This window comes from Corella eumyota, chromosome 1, assembly GCF_963082875.1.
Source record: "Corella eumyota chromosome 1, kaCorEumy4.1, whole genome shotgun sequence".
Lineage (NCBI taxonomy): Eukaryota > Metazoa > Chordata > Ascidiacea > Phlebobranchia > Corellidae > Corella > Corella eumyota.
The window spans coordinates 17,749,413-17,762,868 of record NC_137490.1 but is presented as its reverse complement, the minus strand read 5'-3'; the positions used below and the strand labels follow the sequence as shown (position 1 = coordinate 17,762,868).

The following is a 13,456-nucleotide window of genomic DNA, read 5'->3' as shown; positions in this document are numbered from 1 at the left end:
CTTTTTTGTTAAAAAATGTCTTTGTATGTGTTGTTATTATTATAAAAATGTTTGTTAGATTAGGCATGATACATTGTGCGTTTTTACATATAACACTGGTTAAACTTTGTCTGTTTGTTAGGTAGTCTACTTTAATTTGTATGAAAAGTTTAATAAAAAATATTAAAATGAATGGATCTATTAAATCACCTGAACACATGTTAGATAACGGAATCGTTCAACCACTTTTAACAGGTAAGTCCTAAATTATTATTTTGATCCAATTTAAAAATTGCCAATTAAAAGTTATTGTTTTGTTTTTTTTGTAAAGATTTGTATCAAATAACAATGGCCTATGCATACTGGAAAAGTGGGAAAATGAATGACAACTCGGTCTTTGATTTATTTTTTCGAAAAAATCCTTTTCGTGGAGAGTTCACAATTTTCGCCGGGCTTGGGGAATGTATAAAATTCTTGGAAAACTTTCGTTTTTCGGAAACAGGTGTGTAAAATTCTATAAAAATATTGTTAGAAAATAAAATAAAAAACTTATAAATTGACAAATTTAAGAACTGTTTATTTAATGACCTAAAATAATTAAATTATTAAAACAATTTTTCTATTAAATTTGTTAATTATTATTTTCTAGATATTGCGTATTTAAGAAATACTCTTCCAGATGTGGAGGAAGCTTTTTGGGCTTATTTGTCAAATTTGGATGCATCAGAGGTAAATATATAAAGCACATAATTCAATTTACTCAGTTAAACAAACCAGTATTTGATTTCAATAAATTTTAATCTAGATATCAATGTATGCTGTACCAGAAGGTTATGTGGTGTTTCCAAAAGTGCCTTTAGTTAGGGTGGAGGGACCTTTGCCTGTTGTCCAACTTCTTGAAACGACTTTACTCAATCTAATAAACTATGCAAGGTAACAAACTTAACTTGGAATTAAATAAAAAATTAACAGGCATAATATATATTTTTAGTAACATTTTATAATTTTTACACATTTTTTTGCAGTTTAGTGGCCACTAATGCTGCCAGATTTCGAATTACAGCTGGGGACAATGTCAAGTTACTGGAGTTTGGTTTAAGAAGAGCTCAAGGCCCTGATGGTGGACTTTCAGCTTCGAAGTACTGCTACATCGGAGGTGTGTATTTTTTGTTTCAAAAGAATACAAAATTTTTTCTTTTGTTTCAAAAAAAACAAAATTTTAATAAAATTTAAATAAATTATTAAGTTAATGTAGTTTTTCTTTATTTGGTTTTGTATTTAAAATAATGACTTTACTTGTTGTGTTTAAATCTTGAGTTAATAACTGTTTTTAATTTATTTTGTTGTTAATATAGTGTTTTTTACACACCGGATTGTTGTTACATAAAAGTTACTTCCTGTTTGTTGCTAAATATAGATTGGTGTTAAAAAAATCTGTTTTGTCAAATTTTTTTAATTAAAGAAATTTCCTGGAATTTCAGTTTAATTTTGCAATTATATGTCTATTCATAACCAGTATTTAAAAATCCAATATGATTGTAAAGTGTATTGGGCCTATATAACATGTTTTTATAAATATGAGTAATGATTAACACAGTAACATTTATGATGTATATACTATAAATGTAAATTACACATCATTAATTCTGCATTTAACTTAATTGTTTACCTGTGTATACAACTACATAATGTTTTTTAGTTCCTCTTTTTAGTTCCTCATTTTTCACTTATTGATTTTCTACATAGTAATTCATAAACTAAATTTTAGCTACAATATAGGTATATATGTTAAAAAAATAGAGTTTCATAAATTAGAAATTTAAACCATAAAAATATTAAATTTTATTACTTTATGCTTTGTTTTAATTTTGATGTGCTGCTTTGTTTTAATTTTGATGTTTATTGATTTAATTTGTTGAAGGTTTTGATGGTACAAGTAATGTTTTGGCTGGAAAGAAATTCGGAATTCCAGTTCGTGGCACACATGCTCATGCCTATGTTAACAGCTTTAAATCCTTAGATGAGCTCTCAAATATGGTAATTATTATCAAATTAAAAATTTCTATAGTGTACATTTCTATATAAGTACAAGTTATATATTGTGTATTAAAAAACAAATACTATTTTTAAATAGTATTATTTTTAAATGAAAATTTTTGGGTTAGGTTTTTTAGATCTATCAAATAAAAAAATAGTTCTTATTATTTTTAGAATGAGTTTAAGACTAACCCAAAGTCAAATGTCCAAAAACCTCAAGGAAATTTTTTAGACTTAGTCACCTCTTATCTTCACGACGTTTCAAACCTTTTAAATGTTCTTGAAAAAGAAACAAACAAGGGAGAACTTGCCGCTTTTATTTCGTATGCCTATGCATTTCCGTCAACATGTTTGTGTCTTTTGGATACTTATTCTGTGATCAAGTAAATTCTACTTTTATAAAAACATTTTGTGTTTAAATATTTTTTTTATAAAAAGGATATTTTTTTTAAAGAGAAACTTTTTTATCATTACCTAGCATAATTAAAAAAAAATAGTTTTATAATATGAATTTAAAATAAAAGGCAACTTTGTACAAAAATTCATGTATAAAAAATTTGTAGAAGTGGTCTTCCAAACTTCGTGGCATTGGTGTTGGCTTTGAATGATTATGGATACAAAGCAATTGGTATTCGACTTGATAGTGGGGATCTGGCTTATTTATCCAAAGAATGCAGACTGGGTTTTACCAAAATTGCTGATAAGTATGTTTATTTTTACAGTGGTTAGTTTTCGATCCTATGTAGCTCTTAAAATCACTGCCTAAAGAATAAAGCATAAAGATAGTTTCTAAAAAAGCTTTTTGAAAAAAGTTGGTGTTTTTTATGTTATCTTTTTGTTATTTTAAGGTACAACCTGCCATGGATCAAGGATCTTACAATTGTTGCAAGTAACGATATAAATGAAGAAACGCTTCGATCCTTAAAAGAACAGGTAAAAAAAAATCAACTCCTCATTTAGTGTTGCTATCTAACAAACTGCTAAATTTTATTATTTTTTTACAGGGCAGATCCTATCATACAGAGGTGGTTTAAATTTATGCTTTGCATGATAACTTGAACTCTAATTTTTTTGTAATTGTTTGACAATTATTAACTTTAATAGCAAATTGGGGTTTAATAGTCTCAGGGTAGTAGTATAGATTTTGCATGATTAGCAATTTTGTACTCACATATAAAGAGTTTAGCAAGTTATAAGATTAATTTTGCATTGAGAACCTTATAATATAAAAATTTCTTAAAACAATTTTTTATTAAAGTAAAAAAAATGGCTATAATTAAAAAAACATGGGTTTTATTATTTATAACATTGATTATTTTTTAGCATGACAATTCATGTTATATTATCATCACCATCATTTATAATTAAAATTTTAATTTTTTAAAGTTCGAAAATCCATATTTTAAATAATTTTTGGAAAATTAAAATATTTGTAATTCTTTTTATTTAGAAACACCAAATCGATTCCTTTGGAATAGGAACTCACCTTGTCACTTGTCAAAAACAACCCGCTTTAGGTTGTGTGTTTAAGGTAATTTTTGTTATTTATTAATACTAAAAATGCAAAAATTAATTATGTACTACACTTTACAAGTTTAAATTAATTTTACTTATTTTTGTGATCCACTTTGTTCGAATTTACCTTTGGTTGTTTAGTTTATTAATTTATTAAATGTGCTTTTATAAAACATAATACATTTGTTTATTATATCAGTTGGTAGCCGTAAATGATGAACCACGAATGAAATTAAGTGAGGATGTTACAAAAGTCAACCTACCCGGCAAAAAAGATGTTTATCGTCTTTATTCGAAAGATGATATTGCTGTTCTCGACCTCGTTCAGTTAAGCACCGAAAAACCACCACAGGTAAGATAATGTTAATATTTTTTTGCATGTAAGTGTTAGTTGATTAAACACTATAATAAAATTTTTTTGAAGACTATGCATGTTTGATTTCTTTAAAATCATTGCTAAATTTTTCAGAACTATTTACTTATATTTCTGTCTTTTGATTATGTTAGATTGGACAAAAAATTTTGGTGCGACATGCTTTTGTGGAGTCCAAAAGGGCTTATGTTTGTCCCTACAGAGTGGAGAAGTTGTATCGTGAATGTTGGGGCAAAAATGGTGCAACTGAAGAATATACGTCAATTCACCAGCTCAAGTATTTCAGCAATTTATTTTTTTCAAATTTGTAAACTAATTATTTGAGCCTAGTTTTGTGTATTAATTTTTCAATGCTATGAAAATCAAATTTTGCTGATTTTACATTAGAAAAAGGACATCAGATTCTCTCAAAACATTAAGAGTAGATATCAAGAGAGAATTAAACCCTACACCATATAAGGTTAGTGTTTTTTACTTTAGAGTATATATTCAAACTAACAAAATTAACTTTTTTATTTTTATAAAGGTGTCAGTTACAGATGGTATGTATCATTACCTTCATAATTTGTGGTTGTCCCATGTTCCAATTGGTGAGTTAATTTAGGTGCTTTATCCAAAGGTTAACTAAGTTTCATTTGCTTTTATCTTATACATATTAGTTGAGTGCTTTGTAAATTAAAAAATTATTTTGTTTTAAAATCAAATTTCTTCAACTATATATTCTGACGGATTTCGTTGATTTTTGTATAGTAGTTTGTTTTTGAAACACTGTATTTTATACTTTCTGAATCTAATTTGTTTTCAAAAGCGATTGTAAGCTTTATATTTTGCTTGTTTATATAATGCATAGGCTTAGGTTGCTTTTTCAGTAAATCTTCATACAAATTTCTATCTTATATTTAACCTAGCAATTATTTTAAGACTGATTTTTAAATTTGTAAAAGTCATCATGAAATTAAAGGAGTTTATATTTAACTGACGACTGTTTGTCTCTTGGTGTATTTAAAAGATATTCAACCTAACCAGACTGACAACAAATAGTAATAATCACAGATAAAACTGTAAATTTCTTTAATTCACATTACAAACAAACAGTTATTACAACTTTAATGCTACAGAAAGTTGATTTAAACAACTGAACTCTGTTTATATTAAACATTTTAAAAATTAACTAAGTACACAATTAGCAGCAAAGTACCTAAAATGTCTATCAGGGTTTATTTTTAAACATAGTTAAAATTATTTCGATGAAAATTTCAACCGGGAGTCATATTAAAAATTGGTTAAAATCATCAAATAATTACTGCAAAACCAATGCCACCTGCAATACAAAAAACACACATAATTAAATTTCATTTTGGCTAGTGTGTTATTTTTTACAATTGGATTGGGAAGATAAGTTACCTGGTTCTCTTTAATGTCTGGACACTTAAAATTATACAAGTAATAGTTAAGGCTCCCATCTCCCATACCAAACTTTAGTTCTTTGAGAAATTGGTGATTGTCCATTAGATCCAGTGCATTAAACACATCAAAGTCATGCTGTAAAAAATTAAAAATCAACTGTTTAGATTTTTCGATTTATTTAAATTTTGTTATGTCATAGGCCTAAAAATTTATGGGTAAAATTTTTTTTGGAATGATTTTAAGTTTACCTTTTTGGCCAATATCAGAATATCTCTCATTAAATCAGTTATGGAATGTTTTGTTGCAACTGTGTAATAAGAATAAGCAGCATGCAGCATGTTGTGGTCAGGGTTTAACATGATTGACGATGGCAGAGAAAAAAAACTCGACATATCAGTGATAACTCCTGTAACAAAAACAGAAGTTTTAAAATTCTACGATTCTGATTGTTAAAAAATTATATGATACAAAATTTTTGATTTCTAAACATATTGTTAATATCATTGTATTGTTTTTTTGTTATTTATATCGTTCCAAGCATTGAAATAGAATTATATTTATTCTAATTTAGTTTAGACTTACCATTCTCATCAGGTACAACATATGTGTAAATAATTCCCTTTCTTGGTTTAAAAAAGTGGGCAAATTCTTCCTAAAAATATAAGATAAATTTTAATATTGGTTAGATTGATTTTGTCTACTGTTTTTTTAAATAAAGTTTTATTAAAAGAATAACTTTAGATTAGAGAGTGAAAGTTAAATTATAAATTGTCCGCTTTCGTTTTATATATCTTGATATTAGTAACATTTTTAAAAGTTGCTATACCTCAGTAAAAACTGGGGAAAGTTGAAATTTTTTCAGGTGGTTTTGTAAAAGTTTATGACATTGTGGAATGTCTTCTTGCTTTAACTCCCTAATTTCTTTAATTGTTGGTTCCTTAAATTTAAAACATAAAAAATGAATAAATAGTTTTTTATATAAAAAACTTTAAACCATTTGTATAAAATATAATTTACCTCTGGTAAGCGCATAAGTTTTACTAGTCTCTGCATAGTTTGGTTTCTACTGAGGTGTGAAAATTTAACATTGACCAATTTGCGAGGGTTTAACGACCTGTGGTAATACCTAAAAAGTAAAAATGTTTAAAATGTTAAATGATCGAATTCATAAATTAAACAGTGGTAGATAAAATTTAAACATCAATAATGAATAGTTGTAAAGAAAGAATGATTTATTATGCCTTACTTGCATTTGGCAACAGGTTTTGGTAAGACAACCCCTGCTGTATAAACAGCTTGAAAAATTCCTTTCATATTAACTCTTCTAGTTATTTCTTTAATTAAAACTGGGGCAACTCGTTTATGGCGTAATTTCTTATGAACGCATAAAAAGTTGATTTCTACCATTTTTTGTTCTCTATAAAAATATTGTGTTTTTTTAATTTTAACAAACCAACAGAATAACTATTTTAAATATTCATTTTCCACTTCTTACCTGTCATAAACTCTTATGTTTGCTGGTATGGCACTTATAAATCCAACTAGTTTTCGACTTTTTTTAACACGAACACCACAATGCCAATCAGATAACCAACCAGGTGGCCTCAATGCCCTAAATTACCAAAATCAAAGGGGATAATATAAATGCAAACTATGCTTCAGTGTTATTTACTTAAAGTTGTGCATTTTATTAACAGTGTTTATAACTCCCACCATTGTAAAAAGTGTGCAGAATAATCAAATCTAAACATGTTGTCTTCATCTTCAACATAATTCTCATTTAAAAGTTCATAAACTTCTTCCAACTGAAAAAACAATTTAAGCACACATTTATAATAAAATGTGTTTAGAGTTTATATCCCATCATAAAGTAAAAACATTTACTACCAGGTTAGGTTAATCTTAACAATGAAATAATAACCTCTTTGGGGTTGCCAAGTTCTAATGTATCCCATTCAAACTCATTAGGTAAACTGTAAGGTTGTTCTCTGACTTGTTCTTTGTCTGCTTCAATTACACCAACCTCACTCACTGTTTCATCTTTAAACAATCATTAAAAGATTTTTTTATTTAAACTTAAGGCTATAACCAAACACCTGTTCATCAATGTAATATAAATAAATTTTGATTTACTAAATTTTGTAACTGGTTGAGTGTCCCAGAATTTCCATTTTTTAGAAGAGGCTGCTTGACCATCTTGTTCCAATGATGCCAACACATTTTTCATTTTTTGCATGTTAAATGTCTGCAAAAAAATATATATATATTTATTTAAAATATTACTTAAAATTTTAAATCTATTAAAGATTTTTACCTCTCCTTTGTCATCACTGAGGTTGGTTTCTTTTATATCCTTTTCCTTGTTTTTGCTTTTCTTTTTATTCTTCTTTTTTGGCTTTTTTTCAGTGGAAGCTTCCCCAACTGGAGCTGGAGGAGCTGTGGGCTCCATTTTTTGTGATAAATCCAATTACAAAATATCTAATCTAATTGTGTAACTAAAATTGTGAATCCTATTACAATTTAATTATGTTATGTCTAGTAAGAAAAACAGAAAGTTTATGAACAGTAATGAAGGCAAATAAATACCACCAGACTGCCAGAACATTGTGTTACGTCGATACAGATATACGTCAATCTGTCAATCAAAAACTTTAATCTACTGACGAACAGACGAAGCAATAATAACCATGATAAGGCACAAGTTTGCGACATTGCAAATACTGATATTGAATTTTTACATGCCATCATGAGTAACTTTAACATCTGAGAAACGTACACCAAGCTTGCCGCTTCAAATTTGGCTTTCAGTTAGTATAATCGGGTTTTGTATTTCATGAAGCATGTAACACAGTTGTTCAGCCGTTTCCTTCAAAACATGAGGATAACGCACATTATTTTTTTAAATTTAAACTTCAAAAAATTACTTTAAAATAAAAAGAAAGTCTAATTTTTTATATACAATAACTCAGAGAACCTTTATGTTTTTTCATATGAATTTGTTAAATTTCCCACGAGAGGGAAAAATAGATAAAGGCGTTTTAACAAGGCTAGATAACGTGTAACATTACAAGAAAATATATTAAATTTTACAATTTCTAAATTGATTTGGTTACATCAATTATTTAATTCATTTATTTTCATAATTTTAAAAAATTTTTAACTACTCTACCATGAACGGGTCTTAAAATATTATCCAATGAATTTTGAAGTTTTACCGCCCCTGCAATGCAGAGTGAGAATGCCCACTCATGGAGGTAACACGAGGTTTTTCACGCATCGGCGGTTTTCTTACACATTGAGCGTTAGTGAATGTAGTTTGTATTTTTCTGCAGGTTTTGAATGTTAAACAATAGTAAATTTGCATATGTTTTGGTAGTATTCAGGCGTATTGATGAAATAACAAAGTTATTTACATAATTTGTGCAAATTACGTAATTTTTTGAACTAAACCACGAGAAGACGAGCATTAACCGTGGATTTTCGTTCGTTTTTTTTGCAAAACCCCGTTTACCTTTTTATTGACGTAAATTACTTAGCGCCTATTTTTCAACGGTATATGTTTAATTAAACAAATTATGTACATATATATTTTTATTGGTATAAAACATCTTAATTATTTAAATAACTAACTAACCAAACACCTTTAACGTAGATAAGATCAAACACGTGCGCACGCAAGACGTGTCTCTAAATTTAACACGAGGTTTGCAATGCGAGTTTTTTGGTTTCATGTTTATGTATATATAACTACTTTTTTTCGTTTACTAAGGAATTTTAATGAATTGATCATAATTTTGGCATCAAATTTCTAAAATGACTGGAACAAATAACCATGAAGAAGACATCTCTAACTCTCAGAACTCTAACCAACATCAATCACCAAACTATCAAGCTTTACTCAATCTCGGCCTTAGTGTAGAAGTAGCAAATGCACTAGACAAAATCTTTGTTAATGGTAGAAATTTTAATTAAATATTTTGCATGACTATTGATTTTTTATTAAAAAAATATTGAAATTTTTGTTTAAGGTTTGGTGAGGTTTGAAGAATTAGATGAACGAGCTTTGGAAGCTTTAAAGGAGTTAGATGAAGAAGGAGCACTTGCTGTTCTTAAACAATTTGTCGAAGCAAACCTTCATGTAAATTGACTGTAAATGCCAAACCAAAGAATTTGTTTAAATGACCATAATGACCCCAATTAAATAAAAAATAATATTTTGTTAATTTTTTACATTAGTGATATTTTTACAGCATGTTCAAAACAAAAGTGCTTTCTTGTGTGGTGTAATGAAAATTCATCGCCAACGTGCCAAAGCTGAGAAGGAGGGAATTGTTAATGGAGCTGAGGTTAAAAAACTTGGCCCTGCGGACGACAAACTTCAGGTCCAAAAATTCTTGTGTTGACATTTTGTATATCTGTATACCTAAGCACTAATTTCTTATTATATATCTTTTTTGATGTATATGCTATAAGACTTTGCCATTAAGCCAGTACAATTTTATCATATATTATATCTTATAATTTTTTTTGTATCGGTTATTATTATGTCAATTTTGTTGACGTATTTTTCAATAAAAATAATTAAACTACAGGCTCTGCTTGAAAGAACAAAATACTCCCTCGATGTAACAACTGGTCAGCGTCGATATGGTGGACCCCCTCCCAAAGAAATCTACGACGGCCCCGAACCTGGTGCTGGGTGTCAAGTTTTCATCGGAAGAATTCCAAGAATGGTTTTTGAAGATGACCTCATTCCCCTTCTTGAAGATGCAGGTATATAACTTGACCATTTTATGAAATACTTTTTTTAAAATTGTTACCTATTTCTTTTTTTAAATGAGGCGTTTATAATTTTTGTTTATCATGTTTTTTAGTTTTGTTATGAAAATGATAAATTTATTCTATGAAAATCATCTCTATTTAGAGGAGATTAAGTAAGCATAATGTAATACATTGACGTGTCATGTTTTATGTTTTAGGCATCATCTGGGACTTCCGTCTTATGATGGATCCTCTTACCGGTCAAAATCGTGGTTTCGGTTTTGTTACATACACCGACAAAGACTCTGCCAACGAGAGTGTTAAAAAGGTGAAACTTAGTGTTAAAATTTGTTTTTTTAAAACTTATTTCTTCAAAATAATCTTTGTTGTTGTTTTTGTTTAGTTGGACAATTACGAGATCCAACCAAAGAAATTTCTTGGAGTTTGTGTATCGCAGTCTAACTGCCGACTCTTCGTTGGTTCAATTCCCAAAAACAAAAACCGAGATGAGATCTTTGATGAATTTAACGAACTGACAGGTTAGTGTTATTTGTAAATACCCTCAAAAAATTGTAATTAAAAGATTTGCTCTGAATTAAAAATTTTTTTTTTTTTTTTATTTTTTTATTTTTTTTAGTTGGTTTAACAAAGGTTATTATTTACCTTCAAACCGAGGACAAACAGAAAAATCGAGGTTTCTGCTTTCTCGAATATACCGACCACAAAGCTGCCTCCCAAGCTCGAAGAAAATTAAGTTCGGCGAAAGTTAAAGCTTTCAATAACGCCATTTCTGTAGATTGGGCAGATCCAATTGATGAACCATCGGATGAAATTATGTCTAAGGTAAAACTTAAATAAATATATAAATGCTTTTTAAAAACGGATATTGCTTGTCTTAATTTTTGATTAATTAGTGATGGATTGTATAACTGTTTCCATATGGTAAATGACTAAGCAAATGATGCTTTGTTTTGATTGTCTTTTTTGAAAGCGGATACGCTATTTTTATTTCTAAAATTTGTGGGGGCTTTAAAAGACAATGCATTTGTTAAACTTTTTTTTTGTTTATTTTTTAGGTTAAAGTTCTCTATGTAAAAAGCCTAGCAGTTAAAGCAACCGAAGAAGTTATTATGAATGCATTTAAAGCCTATGGTGAAATTGAAAGGGTTAAGAAAATCAAGGATTATGCTTTTGTCCATTTCCAGGAACGTGAAAACGCCTTAAAGGTTTAACTTTGACATCTTTAAACAATATTGTTCAATCCTTCGAGATTTTATGCTAATTATTGGTACAATTTTAGGCCCTGGAAGAACTTAATGGTTTAAATCTTGAAGGAGAGGAAATAGACATCAGTCTTGCAAAACCTGTTGACAAAAAGAAAAAAGAAAGACAACTGGAAAGAAAAATGCTTAATAATTCCTAGTAATTATTTACTTTATTTGCTAATTAATATTATATCAACATCTGTATTAAGTTTTTTTTTTAATTTTAAGTGGTATGGGTAACCCCTTTTTCCGAGGTGGTTTTATGGGTCGAAGAGGAAGAGGCAACATGGGGGGTTATGGAGGTATGATGCCCCCGATGGGAGGGTATGGAGGATACAATGATGACTATTTCAGTGGCGACTACAACATGGGGTACGGAGGATTTGGGTACGACGACCAGTATTACGGTATGGGTCCTCGAGGAGGATATAGGAATCAAGGAATAAGAGGAAACCAAAGAGGCGGAGGGTAAGTTTAACAGCTTGTGAATATTAGCCTTTTTAAACAAAAAATTTTTTTTAAAGTTTATGTCAGGTTAAATTTAGTATATATATATTTATTTTGAAAGATTTTTTTCTTTTAGAATGTATGGGGGCCAGCAAGGAGGATACAGAGGAAGGGGAGGAAATAATAAAGGAAGAGGCCGCGGAAGAGGAGGAAATGGAATGATGGGAGGTAGAGGCAAGTCTTTAACACCAAACAAGCGCTCGGCTCCGTTTTCTGACGAAAGCGGGGGCTCAAAGCGACAGAATCTTGGCGCAGGCGCCAGTAGTAATGAATGGGAGGCAAAGCCCATTGCTCAACAACCCCTAAAAGAAGAAAGTGGGGCATCTGAATGGTTTCAGGATGATGTAACAGAGCAATGGGGTTGAAAGAACCTTCTTTATTTTTTGGCCAAAATTTTTAATCGAAAAAAAAGAAATGAAATTTTCAAAACTCTTGAAAAGAGTTTCTTTTTGGTTGGTCTAGATTTGATTTCTAAATTTAGGCAACTTTTATATCTGACGATCATGTTTGGTGATAACTGTTATTTTATTGTATTTGTAAATGTGATTTTAATGTTATTTTATATTTTTGTTTTTGTGAAGTCCACTGCACCAACTTAACTGCCACTCAAAAATTTACAACAAATTAAAGCTGTGAACAAAAATATGAATTTTGACAAATTTAAAAATTAAATTTTAAATTTTTACAAAATTAAGTTTGTTATGCAAGAAAAGTTTGCAGATAACACAACTACCAAATTTTAATTTGTTGATTGTAAGAGTTAATTTGACAAAGGATGGCATGGACTTCAGTAATGCAGGATTTTGATCAAAATTTCTTAAATTCTTTTCAAAAAAAAAACAAAAAACAAAAACGGTAAAATACCAACTAAAAAAGTAATGGTAAATACCAACTAAAATTTAATAAAAAATGTTAAATTTAAATTTGGACAAAATGTAAACCACTGCAATTAAACTAAAAATAACTTTACACTTGTATAAAATATTAACACATTTTTTATTTATTTTTTTTCAGAGGAATTTGTTATGGTTCTTTCCTAAGTACGAGTGAAGCAATCTCCTGTTTTCGGCAATATGTCCGAAACTTTGGCACAACCATACTTTTTAGTTGCGCTTTGTTTTTTTTATTGCAGTTTTTTATCCTTTAAGAGCCATACCCCGGACATCAATCATGTTGTAAGCTAGCTAGTTACCTACACACATTAGCAGGTCTTCTACCCACACACACTGGTGCTGTTGCTACCTTTTCCAACTTTATGACTTTTATATCGGAACAAAATCCTGTTTTTTTGTTTCTTTTACACGTTGTTTTTTATTATCAACTGTGAATCTTCTTTTTGCCCTTTGTTTCCAGGGGATCATGTGACCCATATCGAGTCAAATGCAAATACCGGTCTTGTTTGTTGTTTACAGTCATTTACTTTATATTCAATAAAGTTCCCTTAAATGTCATTTAATGCGGATTTTGCTTGGCTATTAATATCAATAAAATAACAGTTGAAAAAATAAATAAAAAAGGACAGTATACTTACAGATTGTTTAAACCTATTTTTGATTTTATTAATTTTTAAGGTTAAAATGAATGGTTACTAGCTCATGTTATGCAATATAGG

The 13,456-nt window shown here is 29.0% G+C and overlaps 3 protein-coding genes across 6 annotated transcripts; 2 read left to right on the top strand and 1 right to left on the bottom strand.

Moving 5' to 3' along the window:
• The first annotated feature begins 85 nt into the window (after positions 1 to 85).
• LOC145743548 (nicotinate phosphoribosyltransferase-like) lies at positions 86 to 4,883 on the top strand. 2 transcript variants are annotated; one of them, XM_082561540.1, is made up of 15 exons: positions 86 to 234; positions 311 to 481; positions 629 to 708; positions 785 to 912; positions 1,005 to 1,135; positions 1,901 to 2,016; positions 2,191 to 2,399; positions 2,580 to 2,720; positions 2,865 to 2,949; positions 3,021 to 3,041; positions 3,467 to 3,547; positions 3,731 to 3,883; positions 4,039 to 4,181; positions 4,292 to 4,364; positions 4,431 to 4,883. In XM_082561540.1, exons 1-15 carry the CDS (start codon positions 141 to 143, stop codon positions 4,506 to 4,508), a joined length of 1,704 nt encoding a protein of 567 aa, XP_082417666.1. In that variant the 5' UTR covers positions 86 to 140; the 3' UTR covers positions 4,509 to 4,883. The 2 variants fall into 2 exon arrangements, with proteins under 2 accessions (XP_082417666.1, XP_082417674.1); XM_082561548.1 differs by lacking the exon at positions 3,021 to 3,041.
• An 83-nt stretch (positions 4,884 to 4,966) lies between these two features.
• Positions 4,967 to 7,842, bottom strand: LOC145764138 (glycylpeptide N-tetradecanoyltransferase 1-like). The gene is made up of 12 exons (XM_082575728.1): positions 7,626 to 7,842; positions 7,445 to 7,556; positions 7,233 to 7,351; positions 7,025 to 7,116; positions 6,807 to 6,923; positions 6,558 to 6,728; positions 6,329 to 6,437; positions 6,138 to 6,248; positions 5,894 to 5,963; positions 5,560 to 5,717; positions 5,309 to 5,446; positions 4,967 to 5,225 (listed from the first exon to the last, which is right to left on the bottom strand). Exons 1-12 carry the CDS (start codon positions 7,758 to 7,760, stop codon positions 5,205 to 5,207), a joined length of 1,353 nt encoding a protein of 450 aa, XP_082431854.1. The 5' UTR covers positions 7,761 to 7,842; the 3' UTR covers positions 4,967 to 5,204.
• A 1,219-nt stretch (positions 7,843 to 9,061) lies between these two features.
• Positions 9,062 to 13,368, top strand: LOC145763397 (heterogeneous nuclear ribonucleoprotein R-like). Of its 3 annotated transcripts, none has more exons than XM_082574838.1 (12): positions 9,063 to 9,266; positions 9,340 to 9,449; positions 9,562 to 9,693; positions 9,904 to 10,084; positions 10,291 to 10,400; positions 10,476 to 10,611; positions 10,710 to 10,915; positions 11,149 to 11,298; positions 11,373 to 11,494; positions 11,566 to 11,805; positions 11,921 to 12,012; positions 12,859 to 13,368. In XM_082574838.1, the coding sequence occupies exons 1-12, from the start codon at positions 9,125 to 9,127 to the stop codon at positions 12,882 to 12,884; spliced, it is 1,647 nt and encodes a 548-aa protein (XP_082430964.1). In that variant the 5' UTR covers positions 9,063 to 9,124; the 3' UTR covers positions 12,885 to 13,368. The 3 variants fall into 3 exon arrangements, with proteins under 3 accessions (XP_082430962.1, XP_082430964.1, XP_082430963.1); XM_082574837.1 differs by having other exon boundaries at positions 11,921 to 12,018; XM_082574836.1 differs by lacking the exon at positions 12,859 to 13,368 and having other exon boundaries at positions 9,062 to 9,266; positions 11,921 to 12,845.
• Positions 13,369 to 13,456: the final 88 nt, after the last annotated feature.

What these genes read in the sequence shown, in the direction of transcription:
- LOC145743548 (XM_082561540.1), top strand. Translation starts at nt 141, where the DNA reads ATGAAAAGTTTAATAAAAAATATTAAAATGAATGGATCTATTAAATCA. An exon ending in CAAATTTGGATGCATCAGAG is followed by an intron (nt 709 to 784) that starts GTAAATATATAA and finishes ATTTTAATCTAG; the next exon opens with ATATCAATGTATGCTGTACC. An exon ending in TAAACCCTACACCATATAAG is followed by an intron (nt 4,365 to 4,430) that starts GTTAGTGTTTTT and finishes ATTTTTATAAAG; the next exon opens with GTGTCAGTTACAGATGGTAT.
- LOC145764138 (XM_082575728.1), bottom strand. Translation starts at nt 7,760, where the DNA reads ATGGAGCCCACAGCTCCTCCAGCTCCAGTTGGGGAAGCTTCCACTGAA. An exon ending in TTTCCCCAGTTTTTACTGAG is followed by an intron (nt 5,964 to 6,137) that starts GTATAGCAACTT and finishes TTATATTTTTAG; the next exon opens with GAAGAATTTGCCCACTTTTT. An exon ending in TGTTGTACCTGATGAGAATG is followed by an intron (nt 5,718 to 5,893) that starts GTAAGTCTAAAC and finishes TTTTTGTTACAG; the next exon opens with GAGTTATCACTGATATGTCG.
- LOC145763397 (XM_082574836.1), top strand. Translation starts at nt 9,125, where the DNA reads ATGACTGGAACAAATAACCATGAAGAAGACATCTCTAACTCTCAGAAC. An exon ending in CCAACGAGAGTGTTAAAAAG is followed by an intron (nt 10,401 to 10,475) that starts GTGAAACTTAGT and finishes GTTTTTGTTTAG; the next exon opens with TTGGACAATTACGAGATCCA. An exon ending in AACGTGAAAACGCCTTAAAG is followed by an intron (nt 11,299 to 11,372) that starts GTTTAACTTTGA and finishes GTACAATTTTAG; the next exon opens with GCCCTGGAAGAACTTAATGG.